The 26,797-nt window shown below is 44.1% G+C and overlaps 1 protein-coding gene across 2 annotated transcripts; it reads right to left on the reverse strand.

The window, feature by feature from the left end:
• Nucleotides 1-1,110: 1,110 nt before the first annotated feature.
• LOC104045443 (ATP-binding cassette sub-family A member 10) lies at nt 1,111-25,762 on the reverse strand. 2 transcript variants are annotated; one of them, XM_064467012.1, is made up of 40 exons: nt 25,131-25,762; nt 24,998-25,047; nt 22,704-22,813; nt 22,103-22,313; nt 21,533-21,691; nt 21,191-21,291; nt 20,143-20,369; nt 19,679-19,817; nt 19,121-19,306; nt 17,812-17,959; nt 17,139-17,307; nt 16,519-16,577; nt 15,994-16,104; nt 15,726-15,901; nt 15,220-15,339; nt 14,720-14,858; nt 14,495-14,585; nt 14,033-14,172; nt 13,298-13,417; nt 12,926-13,121; nt 12,009-12,175; nt 11,144-11,271; nt 10,635-10,772; nt 9,974-10,087; nt 9,512-9,682; nt 9,040-9,150; nt 8,265-8,393; nt 7,382-7,450; nt 6,839-6,930; nt 6,282-6,402; nt 5,831-5,945; nt 5,298-5,389; nt 4,747-4,925; nt 4,076-4,151; nt 3,704-3,798; nt 3,138-3,257; nt 2,785-2,925; nt 2,429-2,508; nt 2,293-2,348; nt 1,111-1,704 (listed from the first exon to the last, which is right to left on the reverse strand). In XM_064467012.1, the coding sequence occupies exons 3-40, from the start codon at nt 22,803-22,805 to the stop codon at nt 1,606-1,608; spliced, it is 4,887 nt and encodes a 1,628-aa protein (XP_064323082.1). In that variant the 5' UTR covers nt 22,806-22,813; nt 24,998-25,047; nt 25,131-25,762; the 3' UTR covers nt 1,111-1,605. The 2 variants fall into 2 exon arrangements, with proteins under 2 accessions (XP_064323082.1, XP_064323081.1); XM_064467011.1 differs by lacking the exons at nt 24,998-25,047; nt 25,131-25,762 and having other exon boundaries at nt 22,704-24,210.
• Nucleotides 25,763-26,797: the final 1,035 nt, after the last annotated feature.

The following is a 26,797-nucleotide window of genomic DNA, read 5'->3' on the forward strand; positions in this document are numbered from 1 at the left end:
GGGTTTTTCTTTAAAAGCAGACGTTCAGAGGGCAGAAGAGAGAGAAGCCAGTGCATTTTACAGGTCGCAGCAGAGGGGCACATCTCTCTAGCAGCATCTCCAAAGGTGCCAACCACAAAGTGGTGATGAACAAAACCCAATAGGAATGGATCACATAAACTATCATTGTATCAGGAGGCTCACGGCCTGAGTTGTCCACCACCGCCGATATCCCCAGGGAACTAAATAAAACTCTTCCCTTTCACCGAGTTCCCATTCCCCGGAGCTGAGTGTTTGAACAGGTGACCAAAATGTTCGGTGATTTCACTTACCCATTTCACAGGGCTGGGGAGCAGAAACAGAGCTGTTGTGCAACCAGGGGGGAAATAATAATGATGTCTCTAAATATGTGTCCTCCAACTGCCAAAATATGTTTTGAAGCTGAGTAGGGAATGTACAAAAGCACTGATTGCAACACAGCCACCACTGCAGATTATATAAAAGGAATTGGACTTAATATTTTCTGTGAGAGTTTTAACCTTATGAAAGGCATTACATGTGCCTGAGTTGTCAGGAGGGCATAGAATCATAGAATGGTTTGGGTTGGAAGGGACCTTTAGAGGCCATCTAGCCCAAGCCCCTGCAGTGAGCAGGGACATCTTCAACTAGATCAGGTTGCTCAGAGCCCCGTCCAGCCTGACCTGGAATGTTTCCAGGGACAGGGCATCTCCCACCTCTCTGGGCAACCTGGGCCAGTGTTTCACCACCCTTGTTGTAGAAAACTTTTTCCTTATATCTAGTCTAAATCTACCCTCTTGTAATTCAAAAACATCGCCCTTTGTCTCCATCTTCCTTATAGGCCCCCTTTAAGTACTTAAAGGCTGCAATAGGCCTCCCCAGAACCTTCCCTTCTCCAGGCTGAACAAGCCAGGCTGATTTCCAGAGGGAGGAGTGACACCCACTCACCCCAGCGTGGAGGGAGGGCAGGGGTGAGTAAACATGAGGGACTACAACAACCTGGCCAGCAGCCCTGGGCCCTCTGCAGCCAACTCCATCCCCAGGGGAAGGAGTTTCAGCTGCTCAGCTGCTCCTGAAGGCCCACAGCAATGATGACATATGAGGGTGTAACCATGGCTTCTATAGACATTTATTGGAAAGGTATAAAAATAGAGTGCAAGTTTCAGTAAGATGTATTTAAACACTTCATAGGCAAATAGTCCCACACCTTGGTGGGAGAAGAGCCCGGAAGGTTGGCAGTGTGTCCAGATTCCCTGATGCACCCACATCCACTGAGGAAAGCAAAGCCTCAATCCCCAGAGATGGGTTATGACCCTTCTTTCTGCAAAATATTCTGTCCCCCTGCCCCACACTGCTTTGCTTGACAAGAGCTCTCACCAGTGCAGGCACAATTTCATCAACCAGCCCCTGGAAATGCAATTTGGGGTAGGGCTTGGTGCAGACACCTACAGAGTCTTCTGCATCCGAGAGGAGCCCTCAGATGATGCTTGCTGGAAAGATGGAGCCTGTTGCTCCTCTTCATGTTACGTTGATAATGGTAGTAATTATGTGCAGTGTCACATCAGTTAGATTAATACTGAGTAATGCGTAAATGAGCATCTTAGATCTTTAACTATCCTCCTGCTGAAGCTGTTTCCATTCGAAAGTCCCATCCAAAGTCAGATCGAAATTATCCTTTTCCTGCTCTCGGGAGAGTTCCAAAAACACCTGAAATGGGCAAGATAAAGCTCTGATTATTTCTCTGACGTTCACTGGATACTGTGATGGTCCTTTACAGGAGGTACAGCTCTGCAACCCCTATGAGAGTTATGTGAAGTAGCTTTATGTGGGGATCACATATCCTGTGCTCTCTCGTATAACCTGCTGAGAGGCACCGGCTGCCCATAGGTATATCCGTAGAGTAGGTTTTACCTGCCAGTGGACTGACATAAGCATTCTTCAGCTTTGCCACCAGCCTTGTACAAGCAGCAATAACCTGATGCTTTAGGAGCAACCATAGAGGCTGGGCATGGGCATCTACCAAGGGCATCCATCCCTAGGATGTGCTGTGTGCCCGTCTTGGGTGAGTTGAGTCATACATCAACACTTCGCCTAGGTTTGTTCCCACTGTGCTAAATCCCAGCAGTGAAAAATCCCAAACTTTTTCCACCGCTTTCCCAGCGGAGAACCTCTTGCCCACCACCCCAGGAGGTTTTTTGGTGGAGCAGCCTTCTGCCACTGCACTGGCCAGGGTCTTGCTGTGGTTTTTGTTCCTGCTCACACCTTTACAGCATGTCTAGCCTTGAAATCACGTGCCTGAGCCAAAGTATTCAAAGAGAAGCTGTACTCCTCGAGGTTGAAGTTTCGTTTGGCTGTGGAGAAATAGAAAGAGAGTTGGAAACTAGCAGTCTGTGTTCCACCTTTTCAAAAAGTCATCTTGTTTAGCTCTTACCTTCCTCTAGCTTGGAGAAAGCCTGAGAGAGGGGCAGTGCATCTTCCATTGGGACCTTGTAGACTAGCAAAGAGGGGAATCTTGAAGAAAAAGAAGAAAAGGCTATTCTTGCTCTGTATTGAGGTTCTGGAATCAAAACTCTAGGTCACTAAACTTTAGGCTATGCGCTGGATGTATGGATGTTTTGCAGGAGGGTTGGCTGTGGTGACATTGCCGCATCAGATCCCCGCATAGAGACTCTGAGCTGTTTGTCCCTCTCCACCAACTGAGATCCTGTGTCTGGCCATCACACTGGGCACATTTTTTAGGGATGGGGTAGTGTTGGAACCACTGTTCATCTTGTATTTTATAGTTACCGCTCCTGACGGGCTGCACTTGGGAAAATCCTCAGAATCTCAGCATGGAGAAGATCACTGCGCTCTGGGTCCTTGACCTTAATTTCCAGTAGATAGCCTTTGCCAAACTTGTTCTTCAGGTACTGAATAGAGCCAATGCACCTGCAGGGGAGGAAGGAAAAAAAGAGAGATGTCAGTGTGAAACCACTGATGCCCCACCATCTGCTCCTTCCCAAATTACGCTGCTGGCAAAACCATGGGGAGAATTTCATAAAGCCCATGGTGATGTGCTCAGGTAGGTGAGACCTCAGGAGAAGCCCTGTCACTGCATGGACCAAATTGGGGCCAGGAGGCATTTCCCAGCTGCCACCCACCGTAGCTGCCCAGACACCACGATGGCCACGCGGTCGCACACTGCCTCTGCCTCCTCCATGTAGTGTGTCGTCAGAATGGCTCCTGTCTCCTTGGATTTCAGGGTGGCACGAATCATTTTCCTGAGGACCAGAGTGGGGGGAAAAGTTAATACTCTTTAGGAATACCAGGCACTTTTTCTTACACCTTTGTCCCTCCAAATGCCTCTGCCCTAAAAGAAGTGTGAAAACTTTACCTACAGCAACTTCAGACTGATGTGCACATGGTAGTACTTTGAAATAGTAGACAAAAAGAAATATTTTTGACTCAGGTCCATTTATGGATTCTTCCAAATCCCATATATGACTGTCCTAAAGTTTGCAACAAGGGTGAAGGTAAAGTGGTTTTTCTTTCTCCTTGCTCATCCTTTAGCTAGAGAGAACCAGGAAAATGGAGTTTCTAATAAAACCATTGGCACGTGATGAGCAGCACTAACCGCAGAAGGGGCAAAACACTACCTAACCTTAGGCATCGGCTCTTGGCTTCCAACCCCTTTACCACTGTGGTGGCACGTGTCTGAGACACTCACCAGACACAGCGCTGCCCGTTGGGGTCCATGCCAGTCGACGGCTCGTCCAGGAGCAGGACTGCAGGGTTGCCCAGCATGCACACTGCGAAGCACAGCTACGACGGGGAAAGGGGTTTGAGTCAAATCTTTTGCAGCCTCTGGCACTCTGTCTACAAAGAGCTGCGGACAGCACCGCTTTGTTTATGGGAATCACGGTTCTGATTTACAGGAAATGTGGTTTTGGAAAAGGCTAATTTCCACACCCTTGAAGGGGGACAACACGGTGCTCTCCTGAGTAGCTGAATGCACAGGTAGGTCCCTCCACTCACAGAGGGGAGTTCTGATTGGTGCTATGGGCATTGCAGTGCTCATTATAGGTAAAACAAAACACACCTTTCTGGTTATCCCAGCAGATAATTTTCTGGGTTTTTTTCTTAAATAGTCTTGAAGCTGCAGAGCATTCACTATTCTGTGGGGAAAGGGAACAAGCAAAAAAATAACATTTTTGTTATTCCCAACTCAATACGCCCATCAAGGATTCAAAAAATTATAAGAAAAAGGAACTTTCTTCCCCTTGTTCTTGACTCCTGCTTGTTTTCATTAAACATTTATTGTGTTATTAAAATGTAAGTGAATATTTGAAGCAAAGTGTACTGAATAAGCCACAACCTTTTTTCTAAACCTGTCATTAGTGTCAACAGCATTATAAATCCATTCCACCTTGCCAGTGTCAGCTGAGCAGGCAGTGCTTAAGCACCCTTTCTTGCAGTGCCTAACTGTAACATCGGAGATTTTAGAAATGATTCTTAAAGATAACATACTTAAAAGGACATTAGTGGTAAATTTATCCCCATTAAACGCACTTAGGCAAACTGGAGATTTTCTTAACCCACTCACTTAATCACGGCATTTAGCACAAAATCCCTTTTGCAGTTCCATTTCCTGAGTTTCTTTCAAGGTTGCCTCTGGCTCACGGGGAATTTTGACTTTCTGGTCCACTCCCCATGCCCTAGGACTAGGGGATAAAACATTGACCAACCCCTGGAAACACCCTCCGTCCATACCGGTTGACAGCAGCAGCCATATCCTCCTTGCACACCCCTTTCACTGCCGCGTAGACACGCAGGTGCTCCTGCACGGTGAGGTCTGGCCAGAGCGGGTCCTCCTGCGGGCAGTACCCCAGGAAAGCAGGCTCGTGGTCCTGCAGGTGGGAGGCTGCTCCATCGCCCCTCTTCATCAGTACCTGCACAACTAGGCTGATCATTTTGCTCTCATGTAGCCTTGCCCAGATGCAAGGGTACGATTCAGAGGAAGACTATGGCCTTCATTGGGATATAGGTGAGGAGACCGAAAGAGCAAGGAAGTGATTCTGCAACCCTCATTTACATGGTTTCTACATAGAAACATGGCCAATTAGGGTAGGTACAACTGCCTGTCAGAAGTAGCTCACAATATTTTTTTATTAATACATTATTTAGTTTAATAGCACAGTGCATTCAGTTAAAACCTTGATCCCTAATAATGCTTTGAAAAAAATTATAGCTTAGCCTAGGTACAAGGTTTGCACTTTGCACTTCTATCATGGATCTATCGCTTTTCTCCAGACGCTTCCTACCTGCCCAGCAGTCAGTGTCGTCTCTCCGGCAATCATTTTGATAGCCGTGCTTTTACCAGCTCCGTTGGGTCCCAGAAGTCCTAATACTTCTCCTGGAATCAATACATATAATTTCTTAGTAATACTCCCCATTCAACAAATATATCAGGCACAGTCCCATAAAAGACTGCTAATATCAAAGATCATATAAAAATAAACAGTATAAATATATGCTCTGAGAGCCCATAACGTTTCAACTCTGATGCTGCAATTTTGAGCGTTGCTCCCAGGTCACTCATATACTACTGCTGAAGTGGTCCTGGGAGAGAGAGGCCTAGTTATATTTTGGATAACAGAGAGTCAAAGGTAACTAACAGGATTCATCCATGTCACGTTGTTCATTAACACATCAGCCACAGACCGAACACACCTTAACCACAAAGCCAATAGATTTACTCTTTGCGTCAGATAACTGAGGATCTGCAGAGAGTTAACTCTCTGGGCATGAGCAGGGGTCCAAAAGAAGGCCTAGGAGACACAGGTCCAGTTCTCACCTTTTTTAACACAGAAGGAAATATTTTTGGTGGCCGTTTTCTTCTTCTTAAAAATGGAGCCAGCTTGCTTTATTTTGTATTCCTTGTAGAGATTGCTGACAATAATGACTGATTTCTGAAAGCAAGGAGAAGATTAGTCTATTATATTGAATAGCATTAATCCTTCGGTAATATTTTCCCATCAAAAAAGGCTGAAAACCTTCTAAAGATCTTTGAATTTGTTTTATAGTTCACTGAGAATATGAGGTGCAACAGGACACTTTATTATCTACGTTCCTCTTACGGCTTTCTTCTCTATCCTGTTGGGACCCACACTGTGCATTTGGGAGTCTGATTTCCCAGTGAGAATAACACAGCCAGACCTGCACGTCTTATACTTGGTGTTTTGGCTTTCACCAGTGGGCTTCTTACTGGTATAAAATAAAACAAGAAGGACAACGCTTGGTCGTACCTCCTCCCGACTCGGATCCGCTATGGCATTTCTCACTGCTGCTTTTTCAGCTTTAACATCTTCATCTTCCTCTTCGAGCTCCTCGGGGTACTGGTGGCTGTTTTCTCTTCTCGGGGAAATCCTAAAAACCCACCAGGTTCATCTTAGCATTTTGTTCTTTACCCTTGTACCAATGTATTTTGGATAGACCAAGAGTGAATGTCCCTCTGGTTCAATGTTTCTTGTGGTTTTTTATTACTTTTTATATATATATATTTATAATCTTACTGTCTTGTACAAAGAACCAAGCTGGTACATCCCAAGCACAGGCATCCACACAGCACAGGCAACACCGTGTGGAGGTACTAACAAGCTTGAGAGCTGTTTTATATTATTATAGGACAGTAGTATTTAAGGGGCTATTTTAGCTTTAAAAAATCATGAGCATTTAAAAAAAATATTTAGATAGAGGGGCAAAAGGCAATGATATCCGATCAAAATGTTGTCTTGCAAGAAAAGCAGTGTGGTAGGAGTTTAAATCTTTCATGTGCCTGTGGTGCATGTGTGTTTATACAAACCTAAATATCGGGTCCTTTCTCAGAACTGCTCTTCCATATTTTATCTCCAAATATCGAAGAAGAAAAATGAAACCCACAGAATGGATATAAGGCTGAAAAAAAGAGGTTGCCACATTAACAGCCTTGCTTTCCATCCTACTATGTCTGAAACTGAGAAGATGGTGGCAGTGTTATAAAATATGTGGGAGAAAAACACAGCATGAGAAAATACCGTCCATTAACATCTAAACTCAGGATAATCCTCAGGGCTGTGAACTCTACCATCACTTAGCTATACTGCAGAAAATACCAATGGTAGAAGAAAAACACAATTTTTGAAATAACAGGGCAGCATTAAGTGACCCAGGCTTATTTAATTTTCCCTTCCCCATCTCGAAGGACGAAAGCTGTTTTTGCACAGGGAGGTAGTCTGTCATCCAGACCCACTGAGATCCACCTTCTGCATGAGATGAGCTCAGGGTTCTTGCCTGCTTCCTCATAACTGAGGGTGGGGTTTAGGAGACACATATTCCTAAATGAAAGTAATCTGAAATGTTTTCTTACTGCAAAGACAGCTATTAGTACATCATTCCTTGGAGTCACACCAAATATCTCAGCGTCTTCTATAAAAATCTGTAAGAATATAATAATAGTAAAAAAAAACACCACAATGAAGACCTGTAATTCTTTAGCATAACACTGGCTAATTTTGGAAGGCTTAAAGCAAACAACAAAAGCTTCTGATTTACCCAAAATATTCAACATAGAGATGAAAAAATACAGATGTTTGACTTTGGGAATCCCAGTCCTATACCAGAAAATGTCACTGCACTCAGTACACTTATCAGATTCTCCTTTTGGGGGAATTGGCCTATCACACGAGAACATCTGGTCTCCTCTCCTTCAGGGTCCCAGTGGAGAAGAGGTGGAGGTGGGTGGGACAGGACAAAGGAAGCGTCTCTTCTATTTGGACTTCACTCCTAAGTCATTTAATGCTCATAAATAGTCTGGCATGTAGCTGGGGGGGGTTTGTTAAATTCTTAGCTGACTTTCCATGACCACTCTCAGCTGACATGGAGCAAAGAGCCTTATGACTCTTCTTAATGCTCACTCAGTCTCCATGCAAAGTCAGATGTGTAACTTCAGATTTTCTCTTATGATTATTCAAGCCAAGTTGCTTGACTTTGCATGGAAAAAATTAAGAGTGCTTACCTGATCTACAGTCACAGCTCAACTACACGAGAACTAGCCCATAACCATAATGAACAGCTGGAAAAATTAGATCTGATCTGAAACGGTCATCTAACGATGCACTCTGGCCGTTTTGAAAATCCCACCCATAGGAGGAAACTAATGACCCTTCCCAGAATGCAGTGTGCCGTCACCACCAGACTTTGCTTGCAAGGACACAGAGCTGTGCCTTTCCTCACCCAGAGCCACTGCTTACTTGCTGGCAGTTGATTATTACACCCAGCAGTGGGTACACGGGAATCAAGAGACACAAAACGCAGAGGGAGACTGTAACATCAGTTGTGAAATCCATGAGTCTGCTGATGATATAAGACACAAAGCATACCTAAAAATAAAAGAAGAGGGTAACTTAGCCAATGGGAAGGGTTACGCTCTCCACTGGTCTTAAAAATTGTGTGGGTCTACCTTTTCAATTCCCTGTGGAATGTCTAAAAATGGACAAGAAATATAAAGATGAGAAATGGCTAGGGTTCAGGAGGTCCTCAGCCATTTCTGCTTGATGGCGGGCTGCTGGTTTGAGTCAGCTGGGGAAACTTCCTCCCAGACACAAGGCTGCTTTGGGCAGAGGAACAAAGCACAGGTTCCCGCACTGTTCTTTCCCATCCCGTTCATGCCAAATAACCCACCTCCTTCCAGGTCAGGCTTGGGCTGTCTGTGTGTAACGTGATGGCTCATCTCTCACAACACCTTACATGTCTTGAATGTGAGGTATTGAACAGAGTGATAAATAGCCTTTTTTGCTTCCATTCCTGAACCAGCTCAGGGTAGATCCAAGCATTTCCCCATGCCACAGTAGGATAGTGGGAACAGAACATGGTGACATGAATTTAATATAGAATTGACTGCTTTAAAACACATGCCCATATTTGTGTTCTACACATATACTTGGTGTTTTGACCTCTAGTTCATTCTTAGGATCTCAAAATACATTTCTGTAAACCCTACAGCACAATATCTAGCCACATGCTTACCACTATCAGGATAAAAGACCAAAAATCACAGTTCCATCCTTTGCGAAAGATGAAGGAGATCAAGTAGATGAAGAGAACAATAGAAATTCCATAGCCAAAAGTAGCCATGATCTACAGAAAAAAAATGGCTTTCACTGGAGAAAATTAAATGATCTAAACAACCAGAAAACTACAAACAGCAAATTGGTTCAGTTTAAATAATCATACATTAAGATCAGGGCACTGAGAAACTACCACAATTTTACTGCTAAGCGTAAAAGAGTATATTAAGGCAAGATTTATTGCCTTTTCTTTCCAGCTGGGGGAACACAAACGATAGGAAGTGAAACAAGGAGAAGGTCAGTAAGCCTCTCGGGACCCAGAGGTGTGCCAGCACTGTCTGCACCCACGGCGTCTCAGCTACCCCCCGCATGCTCAAAATACTACCCCAATCCCTCCCTAGTGAACCAGCAACCACCAGAATGGGATGTACCAGCAAGAAGAGGCTGTCGATGCTCCCGGAAATCTTGTTGCTCATTGCGAACTGAAGCCCGAACATCGAGAAGAGAAGGAGCCAGCACAGCGGGATGTCCACCAGTGCCTGGCCGCACCAGTACGCCGAGGGAAAGAGCCCCGAGATCCGCAGCTGTGCACGAGCTCCCGCCTGGGAAGGCACAACGCAGAGGGCAGTTTATTGTCAGTGCCTGGTTGGCCAACTGCACCCATAGGAATGGCTCCAGGAAATAAAAAGCTAACAAAAAGCTGTTCCCATTGTGCTACAGAGGTAATATTCCACCTCTTCTTTTCTTTTAGCATTTTGTGCTGGCTGCAAAGCTGCTCATGGCAATACAGAGAGAAAAGCCTCAAGCTGCCCATCATATTCAAATGTCCTTGCGGCAATGCAGCTTTAATCCATTCTGCGCGCCCCAAATCTGCTCCATTTCAAGGAATTTACCTTATAATCCTGCATGTAGCCCATTGCAAAGTGAGGAGGAAAACCAGGGAATAACAGCAGCATATAAATGAGGTAAAAGGAAACAAAATAATCCCAGAATCGTGGATCATCTGTCTGAAAACAGAAGAACAAAGCATTTGTAGTAAATATCCACAATGTAATGGCTAGATGCCACGATTAATCTTACTGCATTTCTCATGAAGTACAGGGCCGTATAAACACAAAGTGGGAGTTGAAACCAAATATTGGCAGGAGGAAGGTTTTCCCCAAACCAGAGCCCTGCAAAGTGCTTGCCACTGGTGAGGAGAGATGGGTGGTGCAGGTCCCACTCCTCTGTCCCAGAGCTGCGGTGACTTATCTCTTCTGTCAATTGATGGGCCACAGCTTGAACGATGTCACACAGAGAATAAGGAACCTCCTGAAGAAACCCTCCCAGCCACCCTCTCTGTTCAGCAGCCCTTGAGACCCACACGGCAAAAATTAGCTTCAGTTTTCCTGAAGTGAAATGTGATGGTTCCAGAGGCACCGCTGAGGAAGGTGGGTCTACAGGTACAGACAGCCCCACATGGCTTCCCATTAAAATCTGATGACTTACTGAGACCTTAAGCAGATTTAAGAACTCTTTTCTGTCACCTTCTGGCTGTCAGGCTCCGACACTTACAGAGAAAAATGGATGACTCCAGATCCGAATGTGCACAGTAGAATTGAAGGCTTTCAGCAGGGCATTGCTAATGATGTTCACAAGCACCGGGAAGCAGTTGACAGCCTCCATGTGGCATAACACAGTAAACCTGTAGCTCTTCAAAGAGCAAGAAAACAAGATGAAAACTCTTGGCTTTTCTCACCTGCAGGGAAGCAGTAGAAAAAAAGCATGCCGGGAGAATCCGGGCCTGAAATAATTAATTTTGCCTATGCTTTGTTTGCTGAAAACCAAATTATTAGGTATTGGAAATCTATATAACTTTGCCACAGCAATGAAAAGTTTGAGGTGGAGGATGAGGGAGATAAGGTCTCCTCTAGCATATAGTTTACTGGTTAAAACACTTCCAAATCTTTATACCTGTGGGCCTTACTCAGTAAGACCATCCCACAGATAGAGCTGATGGATGCGTTTTGCTCAGTTATTCAATGGTTGGGAAGAAACAGGAGGAAGAGGACAAAAATCCTCACCTGGCCTTTGCGAGACACTTTTATAGCCCCGTTGTGTTTTAGCTCCTCTGTGATATTTTCCTCGCTTGTTATTTCCACTGTGAGATCTTGGCTCTGGAGCATGTGGATAAAGTCTTCGATGCCTGTACCTGGTGTGAAAGCCAAAAGCAGAAGAATCATAATACTGAACAACACGGGAGTCTGTGATGGTTTGGGTTTGTTTTGTTTTTTAAATCCATGACCACCAAACAAAAACAGAGAAAGTCTAACAACCGTGGACGTCAGACAGCACGTATGTGATGGATCATTGCACATTCATTTCTGTGAAGTTAATGGATTTCAGTCTCATTGACTGAACCTTGCATTCTCATTTTTTTCCTGCCTTTGCGGAGTTGCTTCAAAATGTATTTTCCTTGCTGGCCATCCAACGAAGCCAACAATATCATACTTTGGCAAAAATAACATAAAATAGCATCCACTAATAGGAATGTTGAAGATAAAGCTCTGAAAGTAGACTCTTAATTTTGCTCTGTATTAGTGAGCCCTTACTGGACTGTGGTACCTGGCTTGAGGACCCTGCATTCTGAAAGTGCAGAGATTGTTTGGATAGAGATCTGGATTTGGGGCAGGGAAAGGACTGGGTTCCTTCTAATCCCATCTGCTATGATATCCCTTTTCACATCATTACATCAGGATCTCGTCAGCTGCTGAAGCCAACGTAGGCTTCATTCACAGCTCCTTAAAAATGACAATTTCCATGCTCTTCCGCCACTAAAACCTTGGATCCCTTCCACCCTACAACTGCCTCCTCTTTCCACTTATTTTCCTTTGCAACAGCAAGAAGCCCCAGAATAGGAAAGGACGAGGAAAGGCTTGTTCTTCTCACCCGTGTTGTTGTGGACCAGGAGGCTGGTTGTCTCGGAGTGAGCCCTCTTCTCCAGGGGCAAGAAGTACCGTGCAGGTGAGAGCTCCCAGGCACTCACACTCTGCCAGGCAGCAGCCAGGGTCAGTTGCAAAACCAGAGGAAGCAGAAAAACCACATAGAGCAGCAAACTACATTAAGAAAGAGATGAATAAACACTCTGAAAATAGATATTCAGCAGAACACTTTTGTGTATTGGGATTGGTGTACTATATTCACGTTACCCAATGCTTCTTCTGTTAAATTTTTTTTGCAGTTTTATTTTCAGAAATCTCAAAGCTTGATCATTTACAAAAGCCCTCAAAATTTAGCAGGAAGAGTACCTCAGATCTGGAATGCTCAAGTTTTTAAGGCCAGGAAGTAACTTTCAGACTTCCTTAAGATATAAGTTTTTCATAAATCAGCGTCTCCCTTCTGCTTCTCGTGCCCCACCAGGAAATGCCAGCATGCCAGATTAAAGCCCACTGGGTACAAATTAATTCAGACACTGGCAATGAAAGAAGTTTTTTTAAAAAATTAAAGAGGAAGTCTGAAAGAAGTATTTTCCCTCCTCTCTCTGTACACACTAGTTTATTTTAAAACTTCCTCCTCCATCTGAAATAAAAGTGTTTTTAAATTATTCTTTTATTCAGAAAGAAATTTTCTCTTGCATAAATAAGTCAGTATAGAAATGAAAATGCACAAAAGGGAGATTTTGTATTACTGGCACTGGAAAGGAAGAAGCCTTCCTCTCCTGTGAGTGCAGATTACCAAGATCATTCACCGCCAAAACCCGCTATCAATTAACGCAAACACTCATCAAAATGGGTGTGAAAATCGTCCCCCCTGCTGTAACTGTGTCCAGTTCCAGATCTGCAGGAGAGAATCACTTTGGTACTTACATTGACCGCAGGTTTTTCACTGAACTCTTAAGCTTTAAGAAGTGCACCCATGCCATGGCAGCGACCTGCTGCCTCCAGAGAGCCAAGCCACCAAGTGCCACCTTCCCGGTGTCTGAGAGCAGCAAGGAGCCCGGCTCTGTCTCGTTGGGGCACCGTGGTCCTGCTTCTGCCCACTCCTCCCCAAGGACGCACTCATCTGCAGAGATTTTTCCACATGCACGCTTATGTCTGAGACCAGCTTAGCTTCTATGTTGTAATGTGTGAAAAATTAATAGCCACCTTGTAATGGGCAGATGGAGGCATGCCCAGGGCTTACTGCAAAGTAGCCATTCTCTCTGGCTACTGATTGCATATCTGCACCCATGATCGTACCTTCTAGATCCACTGTGGCTTCCTCCTCCAGTCTCAGGAAGACATCCTCCAGGGTTGTCATGCTAACTCCGTAATTGATAATGCCCTGGTTGGAGCAGTGGTCAAGGCCACTGAATAGATCTGCAGGACAGAGATAATAAAGGTTTCAAACATAAGCACGACTCTCCAGACCAGACTAGACTTTGCTTCAGCTGAGTCAACCTGCCTGGAACACCTTCAGTCACAGGGGAAATGATAAAACAGCGAGCTGCCGGGATGCAAAGGGTCTGGAGGAACACAGAACTGCCAGATCCATAGCTCCTTGAAGACGTGTTTCTACTTAGCACCATCCTTTCAGACTCTGCCTCCTCTGAGGCAGTAGGGCTGTGGGGCTGTCAGACTGACTGTGATGGACACGGTGAGGGAGGGTCTGCCTGCTGCCACTGCAGGAGCGGTACTGGCTGTACGGAGTTTTCTCTTGTCACTATCTTCTCTTTTAACAAAAAGAAAAAATAAGCTCTTAGAAGCACACGTGGCCCAGTTCAGCCTGCTAGGTTTTTCATTACAAACAGTAGAAAAGCATTGGTTGTACATTTTGATCTTAAATGTATGGACACTAAAATTGTGGAGGGAAAAAATGCAACTATTCTAAAGTCCTTATGTGACTCCTGTAGAAAATCTCTTCATTTCTCTTTCCCCATATATGTGATTATTTTTTCTCTGTGGATGATTCTTAATTATTTTAATATATATTACCTGGGAATTTATTCACATTTTCTAGTGGCAGTTTATATCTCAGCTCATATTGACTGTGTCCTGAGATGATGACATTGGGGATGTACCGCTTAACCAGAGATGTCACGTTCTCTAAGTCACAAGACTCACTGACATGGATCCTGTTCAGTTGAAAAACAAAAAAAAAGATGCTTAGTTTTGAAAAAAAAACCAACCAACCAAACAAAAAAAACCCCCACAACCCCAAACAACCAACCACCACCATTGTGTTTGCTAGGATGCATAAAAAGAAAACTCCAGCTTACTTCATTCATTCCTTACTCTGGACTGAAGTGCTGCTTCAGTTAATTTAACTGAATATTAATTCAGTTAATTTTCTTGCTTTGACAACATCTGCTCTGTGGTTCCCCCCTTACAGTCATTCTGGTGGCTCTTTGTACATGCACGTTCCCCGATACCCGCTGCTGGGGCTGAAGTAGATACCTTAAATGATAGCCAATCCCCCATTTTTTCTTCAGGAACAGAGAAGAACCGACACACTTCAGCCTCCCATGGGATATAAAAGCCTTGCGGTCTAAAGAAACAAAAAGTCAAAGGAATTTGTACTGCAGAGCAGTTGTTCAAAACTTTTTTTGCAGCTGAACCTCGCGTGCACTTTCTGCCCCAGGGTCACGCTGCAGAAATGCTGCAGGCTGAGCCTGTGCTTACCTGCGAGGATATCGGCCTCGTCCATGAACTGGGTACTGAACAGGATCACCCGTCTAGCTCTGTGTTCCTTGAGGAGGCTCCACACCTGGTGCCTGGAAAGAGGATCCAACCCAGCGGTTGGCTCATCCAGCAACAAAACCTGCAGAAAGGATGAAATCAGGCACTCCTCGTTGCTGGAGAGGTTGCATGCCTTTTGGGTTTGGTGCTCCCCTGAAAGCCTCTGGTCCTGACGGCAAGAGACCCCGGCCACCTTTTATGCAAGGACAGCTATTCTGGCAGCTCTGCAGAGGTCAGGGAACTATCTGCTTTAAAACTAGGCTAGCAAGATGGGTTATGAATTTAATGAAATGAAATTATTAAATTTATTATTTTTAATAATTATTAATTCTTTGAAGAGGTCTGAAATCATGCACGAACTTGTAGCCAAGTACATGCATACGGTTTTAGTTATGTTGGACCTGAATTTTCTCTACATTACAGAGAATTGCCTGCTGCTTTACCTGGGGGTTTCCAAGCATGGCTATTCCAATGGATAACTTCCGTTTTTGCCCACCACTCAGTTTCTCAGCTTGAGTGTCTTGAATGTTACTGATATCCAGCAGTTCCAAAATGTTCTGCACCTAGAACAGCACAAAGATGTCCATTCTCAGCACCAGTTGTCCTTCCATCCTTTATCAGCCGTGCAGGACATCTGGCTGGGACTGAAGACATGGTTTTGAAGAGCATGTACCAAGGTCTACTACCACCAGCAGAAGCAGCCACTACAGGGGCTGCTACATCCCCTCTTCTCCTTGGGTTGAGCAGAGGAATTGCTGTGGTTGCATCAAGCCCACAAGCTTGCCTACCAATCTGGTCGAAGCCTGACACCAGCTTTGATTTTCAGAAGACACAGTCAGGTGGACCCTTTGAGCTTCCCAGCGCAAAAGGAGCCTTTACCGAAACGTGAGGTTTGCCTACAGCCTCGTGTTGCTGTGCAGTGATGCGTTTCAGGGGAACACGGACTTACCTCTCGCTCTACCTCTTTGGACTTGATGCCCTTGATTTCTGCAAAAGTTTTCAAGTTTTCTTTCACCGTTAAGACTTCAAACTGTATGTTGAATTGTGGGCAAATGCCAATCATCTCTCTAATCTCTTCCCTATCTCCTATTTCAGAGAGTTTGTAGTTGTATATGGTTGCAGAGCCTATTTACAGGAATAAACGTGATGAAGTGGAACAAAGTGGTCTTTACAGCTTTTGAATCAAGCCCACCCCATCCTGCCTTTTGCCATCCTACCTTCAGTAGGCAAAGTGAGTCCACTGAGCACATTTAACAGCGTTGTCTTTCCAGCCCCACTGTGGCCGAGTAAGGCAGTGATCTGACCCTCATAAATATTTAAAGACAAACCTAGAATAAAAACAACACCCAGTTTGGGAAGAAATGAGGTTTGACTTGCCTCTACTCATTGTTGAAGGCAACACAAGTCAGGAAATATAAGAACTAAGTAGCAATAATTAGCCAAAAGTGCATTAAGCAATGTGGGGCAAAGTTCTGCAGAACTTTAACTAAAGGCATAAGAAGCTGCTCTGTATTTAGCAGAAAAGACAGAAATACAATAAGAGAGAAAAAATTCTTTCTTCCCTTTAGTCTTACTAAAAATGGAAAATCAGTAAAAACTGAACAAAGTAGTAATTGGTTACATTGATTAATATTTTATGTGAGTTTTCGAGCAATGCAAGTGTTGCTTTATTTCTTTAATTGACTGTTAGCACAACTGTTTTTCCTCATCTTTAACAGGAATCAACATCACAACCTTCATACCTCTTAATGCTTCTGTCTTCTTGTCCTTCTTTTTATATGTTTTTTTAATACTGTTGAGTCTAAAAGGAAGGTAAGGAGGATATTATTTCAGGATTCCTATAAATACATTTCCCTGGTGCCCTTTTTCATTCTTACAGGCCTTAATTTAAAATGACAGAAATGGCATGAAAAGTAAGAGGTACTGGGAAGCAACCCTGAGATTCAGCAGGGTTTGACATGCTCTGTACAGAGACACGAACGTCACTACCCGGCAGCACTACCAGAGGACTAAGCCTTGCAAAGACAGGGTCAAACCCACTGCAACAGATGCCTGTTTTACCAGGGGCTGCCCTCCATGTTCTCCTTGTTGTCCCTAATGGACATTTAAAGTCCAAAGCAAAAAGCCCTATCTTTTTTAAAATCTGAATTTATCCAAATTTCACCATTAGTGACCAGCTTGAGTTATCTATTTTTCCCTAATATTGCTCTGCGAAACAATGTGTTTTGCAAGAGCTTCATGAACATGAAAATTGCCTGGGTAAGTCAAAACAAAGCTGATGGCAGAAGTGGTGGTCTGTGGGAGCATTAAACCCAAGCTACCCAACTCAAAAAGCATGAACAGAAACTACTTCTGTCTTAACCTGATGGCCTCCTTCCCCACGAATTCAGGGGGCACCGGCTCTACGCCATCACCGAGGAGCTCCTCGGGGCTTGCTGCACTGGGCATCTCGCTCGTGGTGCCTTTCCTGCTCCGCACCCAGTACGAGGGCTTCAGGCAGAAAAAAGGGGGATCCGGGATGCCGTATTTGCCTGACAGGAAAGCAAAGAAGACAACCTGTCATTAACCAAAGCCACAACCAAGACATCACCCTAGACTAAACATTTCAGAGGTTCTAATAAGTGCTTGGCTGCCTCAAAATTGGTACTTTGTCCAGTTCAAAAAGAGGTTTGGAGCTGGGGTAGTGAGACAAGAAGGGTGGCTTCAGGGCTGTATCTAATCAATTCAATATTTTACTTAATGAATTAAAATATTGTCCCACACATTATTTCACTGATCTCTCATAAACAGTTCAACGAGAGTATAATTAGAAAGAAAAGACACTGAACACTTTATTGTCTTTGGGAATTTCTGGTGTGTGCCAGGGGCAGAAAAGTCACTCAGTGATATAATACATTTTTTTAGTCCAAAAGCTATTTGGGTTGACTCAGAGAATGGAGCAGCCCATCATTTCCTTGAGGCGATATTACAAGCAACCCATATAAATCAGAAGTATAAAAGGCAGAAGTATGATCGTAAGCGTAATTCATACCTACCTGGCAGCACTTTGTCGAAATACATAGCTAACAGCATGTACAAGACTGAGTCAAAGACCAGCATAATGTAAGTCGAAAATAAAAAGTAGGATTCCTCCATAAGGCTAGAAAAAGAGAAAGCCATTCCATATTTTTCTAAATGGAAAATCTGAAAATAAAGGACAAAGAAGAATAATTGTCAGGCTGAAAAACTATGCACTTGCCATCAAACCATGGATGCAATTGACCCTGTTAACCCAGAAATCATCTGCAGTGCTGACCAATTTTATTTCCTTTCTTTCTAGGGAGGAAGGGAAATAAATTTACTCCACATAGAGACCTTATGTTTTCATTCAGCAATTTCCAGAACAATCCAGAAGCAGAAGAAAAGATCAGAGTTTTACAGAAAATCATTGAAGAATCATAGAATCATTAAGGTTGGAAAAGACCTCTAGGATCATCAAGTCCAACCAAGAAACATGATATTGGCACCTTTGACATCACAGAGTCACGACAAAGGTGATATAATTTTACATAGTGACTAATTTAACCATATGGTAAATTAACAGTAAACTCAGTTTCTTTTTCTGCTGGTGCAGAAACCTCCTCTTCCAGGCAGATTTTTTTTTTATACATCAGGAAATCAAATATTAAATAACTGGATCTAGAAATCATCTCTCATAGCTATGGAGATATGACTGATGGAAAACTGTCATAATTATCCAAACTGCACAGAATTATCCAAACCAGGGATGGAGGAAGGACAGCCACAGCAGAAAACTCGAGTTGTATTAGCACAGCCTCTGCTGCCAGGAAGAGTCACTGCAGCGAGAGGGGAATGACCGGGCAGCAAAGAGTTGATGTCCCCAAGTCAACTCCCATCTGCCTGGGGTCCAGCCCCGGAGGATAATGGTGCTGTTGTGTGCGGCAATGGGCTCACTGAGGCTTCCTTGGGTTCATGTGGATGCTACAGAAGCGCACAACAGCAGATCATTTGTGACAAGGGCCATGTTTCCTTTGCATTCATCGGCTTTTTAAATAGGGGAGTGGGATGGGGGCATCTGATCTGCTGCCCAACAGAAGCTCAGCTCACATGGAGGTTTCAAAACAGGATGCGGATATGAATGAAAAGTACCTGAAGATTTTACAGATGTGGAAAAGCTGGTATTTTGAAGTGAGGACTGTGACTTCCTATGCCCTTCCCTATCAGCAAAGCACAGCAGGGTCCTTTATTGCCACTGTCTGTGACAAAATGTACTCTGTCCCTACCAAGAGGGCCCAGGACAGCAAGCTCCTGGGAAGGTTCAGCTGCAGAGATGATGCCCCATACCTTCGCAATGCCAGCATTAAATGCAAAAGGACAGAAGAGACCGAGAAACCACTTCAACGGTTCTGGAAGATTTTCTATCAGTACCACAAGGCTCAGGCATCCGAAGAGAAAGGTGATGAGGAACCCCATGGAACCAGCAAGTTTGGAGGTCCTTAAGAGGGAGCAGAGCATGAAAACCAGGTGGATCTGTAAGAACAGAAGCTTCCTTCAGCCACTGAAGGAAATAAATCTCTTTAACAATAGCACCTTCACTTGCCAGGCAAACAGATCTCCGGTGAGCTGAGTCTGTGTAATAAAATACATTAAAGTCCTTCTTAGTGTGTTGATCAGAGTTTCAGATCAGGTCTTTTGTAGCCAGCCTACTGCCTCTCAGACCTTCAGGCTGCAATGCAAATCACTGCTGCTGAGTCAGAGAATCAAGCTAGCTATTCAATTAGTATGACCAGGCAAAGGGTACCGTCCTGAGCACTGTGCAAAAGGCTCTGGAGTAATGCTTAGGTTCATCAGCATAGTAATAGATGATGTGGTGAGAAAATTTGGCTTTAAAACCTGACTTACACATGCTAGGCCATACAGGAAAAACAGCAGTAAGATTGCAGGGAAGCTGCTGAGGTAGAAAGCGTCCTGCACCACGAGAGCTGTCAGCAGGCAGGAGAGGATCATCACGTAAACAGCATACAGCAGACTCCAGGAGAGCCTGAAGATGGAAAGGCAGCATTATACTTTTGTTTAATTAAAAACTGTTGTTACAACTGCATCTGCATGGCAAAACCATTTTAAATTAAAATATTATTTCCCAGGGTCAACTCATTCACATCCTAGGCAGAACAGATCACATAACCCGCCTTAGGAGGAAATACCCAAGGAAGAATAATACACCGCCTGCCATGCTCAGCCCTTCTGGCTCACCCTTAGAGTACTGAAGAAAACTTATGAACTCATTTAACATACTAACTGGCTGTGCAAGTGCCTGGGAATATACGGATTTTTGGCAAACATACTTTAGTTAAAAAAGAACTCACCAAAATGAAATATCCTGCAGCCCCATCGTCTTCATCAACACCTTGAGCTTCTTCTTTTCTCTTACAACATTCATTGATAAGAAATACGTGAACGGAGAGAAACACATCACGATAGTAACCATGAAATAACTGTACTCAAGTGTAATCGAGGAGATGACGCTACGGGACTTCATACGGACACCAGAAATTGTTTTCATTTCTTCCCAAACAGAATGATTTGCCACCACCTAAAGGAATTCAAGGTCAACATCTCAGTATTTAAGTTATTTTCTAAAGTGGGATGTATTTATATAAGGAACCTTCTGATTCATCATCCCTAGATTTACTTTCTAATGCAGCTTTATAAAAAACATCAACAATTAATGCAATAGAGCCCTATGGGAAGGGCTTATCTGGCTCATTTCTGTGTCTGCACCGCAGCTAGACTCCCTCCCTTGTCTATTGAGAGGGATAAACCCTTCAGCTCCTCCAGAGGTAAGGATCCAAGCACAAATGACTCCTGCTCCCCAAGGTCCTGCTTGGTGATCATCCCTGGTGATGAAAGCAGCCTGCACAGCCTGAGGTGCACAGCCAGGTGGAACGATCCCTGCCCTGGTGTATTTTTGAGGAACAATTTGGAAAGAAAGGACAAGAAGTGACAGACATGCCTACTCTGAAACCAAGTCATCTAGCAGATATTCATACCACCCCCGTCTCCTGCAAGAACTGCCTTTTCCTTGGAATCTGAGAAATACTCTAAACCAAACAGTGGGATTACACTTGGTTCCCAGCCTTTAAAAGAAATTGCCATTTTGAAGAGAAACAGAAGTTGGTACATGTCTTCAAAATTAAATAGAAGGCAGTAATTTTCTGCAGGAACTGCCAATTGCATTCAAGTTCTCCCTGTCACTGCCAATAATACTCAGACAGCCGAGTATTTTAAGATATTTGTTTTTCTCCAGAATTTTCTGACAAGCCCATCTCTTGCTATTGTCACAGAACAATTTGGCTTTCCTGGACCAAATTTAAATTAAAAGAACACCTACATCCGTTCACAGATTTAATTTACCTCTATAATAGCAGCATCGATGCTGGACTGCAGGGACAGGAAGCCTTTGTACCAATACCTTGGGCTGTGACAGTAGCGCGAAGAGAAATTGTAACAGTTATCTGCAAGGACGAGAGGTTAAGGGCATCACAGGTAAGAGCCGTGAAATTTATTTGGTTTTCACTACAAAAGCTGATGATTAACATGCATATGCACTATGGGAAACTCTTCAAATGGAGTGGCCCACTGACAAAAAAAAATTATCAGTTTATTAAATCATTTAACAAATATGGATTATTCCAGCCGAGCAATGCCTTCACACACCAGGCCACCACCCACCCATAAAACCTCATTTCGTATTACCTACGTATCCCAAGTTGTCATTTGGAATAGCCACATTCCCAGTAGGAAACCTGAGGTAATAGGAGAAGTTGTCTTTAAATACAACCCCTATAATTTCATTATTTGAAATCCAGGCTTCCTCCAGGGCTCTCTCATTGTCCAGCGCTTCTAGTTTTATACCTGTAGTTTGTAAGGAAAACATAGCAATCAGCTTCTCTAGGTTTGGAAAAGTGTGCACAGGCACTGGCTATATATCTGCTTTTTTAGCATTGCAACTCCTCTTTTCCTGTTCTCCTCACTGAGCAGGGTGGCACCTTCAAATACTTCTTAATTTACCAGTTGGGAAGAAGTGAACTTCAAAAGAATGAACCAATGTGTCTTAATAGTATTATTCTACAAGGCAGAGCTTTACAGCTCGGAAGCCCACACTGACCTCACTAGTAATTTAAACGCTAGAGAAGAACTATTTGTGAGAATGGAGGATTTGGGGTGAATTTTCTCTACTGACTGAAGATACTGGAGAACCCCTAAAACATAACATGCAATAGGTTAAATAATGAAAACGCAAAATGTTTAAAAGGCAAAACGTACCTATCATTACAGAGTTCAGGGCCACTTTATTCATTATCTGCCTCGTGGTCACAGTGACGGGTGTAAAAGCGACGGTGACCCCAGTGGCATTGTAGGCAGGATCGTCCAACTGCCCCAGGTTGCTGTAAGGCACTTCAGGGTAGCGGATGTTCATCATGAACGTGCACACTGTGAGCATCAGCGGCAGAAAGAGCAGAGACAGAATCCACTCCTAGGCAAGGGGGAGAGCGGAGGAGAGAGTTTAATCATATAAAGGTGTAAGGGCGTATTTTCTGTAGGAGTAACATATAAGCAAGAGGCACTCAGTCACGCCCTTTTCTTAGATGTTGACTAACAAGGTCTTTGCATTGTGCACATCACCTCAATAAATTACTCCGGTCAAAAAGCCCGTCTGTGCTCTCATACATCACATAAACGACAGAAATATCAGTTAAAAAAGTAAAGTCTCGTGAAGTGTTCGTTCCCAGGCAGGGCTTTTCAAATGTACTTTAATGCTCATCTTTACAAAACGAAGTAGAGGCGCAGGGGCAGGCAGGGATCGGCCGCTCGTCAGTAGTCAGCTTCTCACTTTTTTTTTTTTTGCTTGTTTTTTTTAGCTTACCTGAAAGCTCTGCATTTTCATCCTCCACTTAATAAGTATATTTTTCCACAGAAGAATTCTAGTTTGCTGGAATACACTCATATTCCTCTGACGTGTCTTCATCTTTAAACCTACAAACATTTTTTTTTTAAAATTACTTCCAAATACAACAAAAGGTAGAACAGCAGTGACTGCTTTTATTTGGAGCCTTGCACATGTGCACAGTAATACTTTCTTTCCCTTTTTACTGCAAGGAAGAGAGCTGAAACACCTCAGGCCTCCTGAGCTGAGCACAAGCCAACCCTGCAGCACAGCTTCTAGCAGTGAGGGACCAAGAGACCTCATCGTCCTCAACGTACTCCCAGTCCTTGCAGCTCAGCGGTACGACACCGACTACAACCAGAATTTCACACTTCTGTGCTGCAGCGTGGTAAGGCTGGGAGGAGTGAGTTACGAAATAAAAAAGGGAAGATCAGACCACATGGCCTAATTGGCTTGGGTGGCCTCAATATCCAAGAAATAATGACAACAACATGGTCTATTAAAATAATCAAAATCTTTTTGCGTGTATTTTTAATGCGCTATAGGCTTCACACCAAGATGTGTTGAGCAACTCCTGGCTGTGGTGTGGGCTGAGCTCATACGGAAAGCAGCGCTGACTGAAGGCAACTCGGAGCTACGAGAGAACAAATTCTTGGAAGTGCATTTGGAGAGTTGTCATTGTCGGGGATATTAATGCGAAACAAGAGAGAAACAGCCACGCGCATGCGTTGGTGTGTTACTCCAAAAGACGTGGCAGCATCCTTAGAAAGATGCGGTAAAAGCAAAAAAGGACTTGTTGCCTGGATTAATGCTGGTGGTGGAAACGGAAAGAAATAGGCATAAAGCAAGCTGTCAGAGTAACTTGCAGGTGAGATATGTCCATATTAACATCAGTAAAATCATAATTAATAATTCCAGTGAGCAGAAGGACTAAGTATCCAAATGCAAAAGGGTTACACTCAGGTAGCCAAACTGCTCTGCTGTCACATATGTAGCTAAAACAGGCTTTCAGACAAGATCTTGATCTTCTCTAAGTGAAGTCTCAGGTAGAGATATCAGAGCACTTACAGACCCAATCCTTTCAAACCTTCCTGTCATACAGAAGGAGGATTTACGCTGTCTTGTTCCCTTTGGGGAATGATGCCTCACAGCGCTGACAGGGAAGACGGCATTTATCTTCTTCCAAATATTTATATTCAGCCCACAGGAGAGGCACATCTCTGCTGTGACGAGGAGCAGGCACTGAAATGCTGGAAAAGCAGCTGCAACAAATGGTGGTCCCTAGGTACACGCTGCAAACACACGCACTGGTGCGGCACGGCGGGAGGATGGGGCAGGGACATTGGCTCAGTGGCAGAGATCTGCGGTTTTGCCATCACTCTCTGAATAGATTTTCCTCTTACATACAACCTCACTAAATCCAGGCACATAAAAATTTTAATTTAGCCTGTGCTAATGATCTCTAGACTTCCTCGAGGAGACTGTGAAGTCCAACTTCCATCGCTTGGTCACTTTTTCACATAAAGGAAGCAAGGTGTAAGATGGTATGTATCACTCGCATGGATTTCCACAACTGAAATGGTATTTGTGTCACAGCTAAAGCAGGTTTCCAGTCTGTCCTTCATTTTAATGGTCACAAAGAGTAACCTCAACAAGCTGACACACCACTGGAACTTCAGCTTCACACCCAGGAGTTGCCAGGTGGGATGGAGAGCCAGTGCAGCAGGTACCCATCACAGATATCTCATGTCTAGCCCTGCCCCATCACTCCTCAGTGCTTCTTGACCCCCAGCTGTGCCTGCTGCAGAGTTGGGGCAGTTGGGGGAAATTCAGCAGAACTGATCTCATCACTTCTTCAGTGTTTCAGGGGAATATTTAAAAGTGTAAGATGGACAGAAGACTTATTAAATTAAATCTTCAGCTTACACTGCTGAAGGGAAACAAATCTGCTCCTTGTGTGCTGGATTACTTAAAATACTGAGCTGAACATACCACATCCTCTTAGCATGGAGAAACACTGGAAATACGCCTCTAGTGTAAAATGAGCTCCATTTGTGTGTTATTTCATGTCAAAGTAAGGTTAAAAAGACTATTGCCTTTAAATAGTCACTAAGCTTAATCACAAGCTTAACTCAGCCTGTTAGGACGATGCCTGGTGTCCCACCTCTGCATTCATACTCTTATCCAGTATTATTAATGGTGCTATTAATTACTGGAGGTTTTCATACCTTTTAAGGAGTAATCTTTATTTAAGAAGAATGTTTAAGCCTTACCTTAACAGGAAGGTTTGAAAGGAATCCAGAGCTCGTCCTTCGCAGAGTGCCTGTAAAAGCAGAGACGCTGAGCCTTCCTGGGATGGACTTACCAGTTGTCCCAGCGTCTCTCAGTGCTCCTTTGTCCACGCACCCATTTTTTCACTCAGGCACTTCGGCCAAAAGGCATTCCTCGCACCACCACTTCACTTTTCCCTGGCTTCCTTTCCCCTTCCTCCTTGGCAGATCTTCAGATTTATTTATGTTATAAGAAGCAAACAGAGCATATTGTTGTTGAGTTGCTGGAGCAGATTCTCTGAAAAGTTACTCAGGAAATTCTTGAGTCTTGGCCAAGAGAAGAAAAAAGAGCCCAACAACAAACCACACAAAAAGTCCTTCCTCTGGCAAACTCCATCATGTTTCTCAGCGCAGCAAGAGAGGCTGAAGTCAAGAGAAATATTACGGCATGCTACTGAATGCGGAGGAGCAGACAGGGACTCTCGCTCACCTCCAGACGGCAAAGGTTGTGTTTGCAAACTGCTTTAGTGCCACCAGCCCTGGTGTATGAAGAGCAGTGAAGCACTGCCTCCCAGACAGGAACAGCTCTTCCAGTTACAAAACATATTGTGAACATTGAAATAAACTTCTCTTGACTAACTCTGTGCTTCTAAAGGGAATGGATTTGATTTCACCCCGAGGCTGAGAGCATGGCCGTGAAGCACGCCTGTCCTTCCGTCATTCACTGCAGCATCCTCTGCCCCAGCAAGGGTGAGAAACCAAGGGTGGAAGGGAGAAGCAACCAGCTGGGACAGAGGCTGGGCTTGCAAACGCAGAGGAACTGGATCTGCTTCCCTTTGCTCTGCTTAGCTAGAGCAGAAAAAACCCACCCCTAACATTTAAATAATATTCAGATGTTTTAGAGCTAGGCAGACTCCAGAGGCACAATAAGTCAGGACACAGAATCAAGTTAAGACCTGTCCTAGTACATCTCCTAGGTACACAAACCTTCTCCCCTTTCAGCCCCTCCTCACAAAGAGAAAAAACTAAGCAGAGAAGTGGATACGCCAGGTCACGGTCAGTGCATCTCAAGCAAGGACACCTTCCTGCCTGTTTCCTTGACAGAGGCACTGATGTTTCCAGATCCATATTGAAAGCAGCTCTCTGGGTGTGCGGGGTGGCTGCTTTTGGGGCTTTTCTCGGCAGGACCAGCCGATCACTGAGCCACGGCAGCCACCTGCTGGTACCTGCTCACCCGCATCCCTGCCTGCATCGCTACACACGCATCTGTGCCATGGCATCGCCCATACCATACCTGCATCACCCGGACCGGCATCTCCAGCATCACCCACATGAGCCAGGGGAGCTCATGGCGTGGGCGAGGGGCTTGTTGCTGTGTCTGTCCCGTAGGACGGCACCGTGCCTGTTCTCCAGTGGATCCCCAGCCCACCCTTTCCCAGAGGCTGGGGGTGCTGGGCAACAGGGTGGCAGGGCACCAGGGGAAACACCTGGATGCCTGAATGTAGGGAGTTTCTGTTTTATTTCTTGTTTATTATTTAAAGCCAGCCTTTAGAGAGAGAGATATATCTATATAGAGATACACAGATACCTACATTAGAGCTATATTATATGTATATAGCTATATACTTATATATTTATATAACTTATATAAATATATACTTCTTATATAACTATATACTTATAGATATATTAGTTATATACCTATCTAACTTATATAGATATATAGCTGCCTTTAGATGGCAGGCAGATGTCCAGGAAAAGATGCTGATCTGCTCAGACAGGGTCAGGGTGCTGGTGCTTGAC

The sequence above is a fragment of the Phalacrocorax carbo genome, chromosome 16 (assembly GCF_963921805.1).
Source record: "Phalacrocorax carbo chromosome 16, bPhaCar2.1, whole genome shotgun sequence".
Classification (NCBI taxonomy): Eukaryota; Metazoa; Chordata; class Aves; order Suliformes; family Phalacrocoracidae; genus Phalacrocorax; species Phalacrocorax carbo.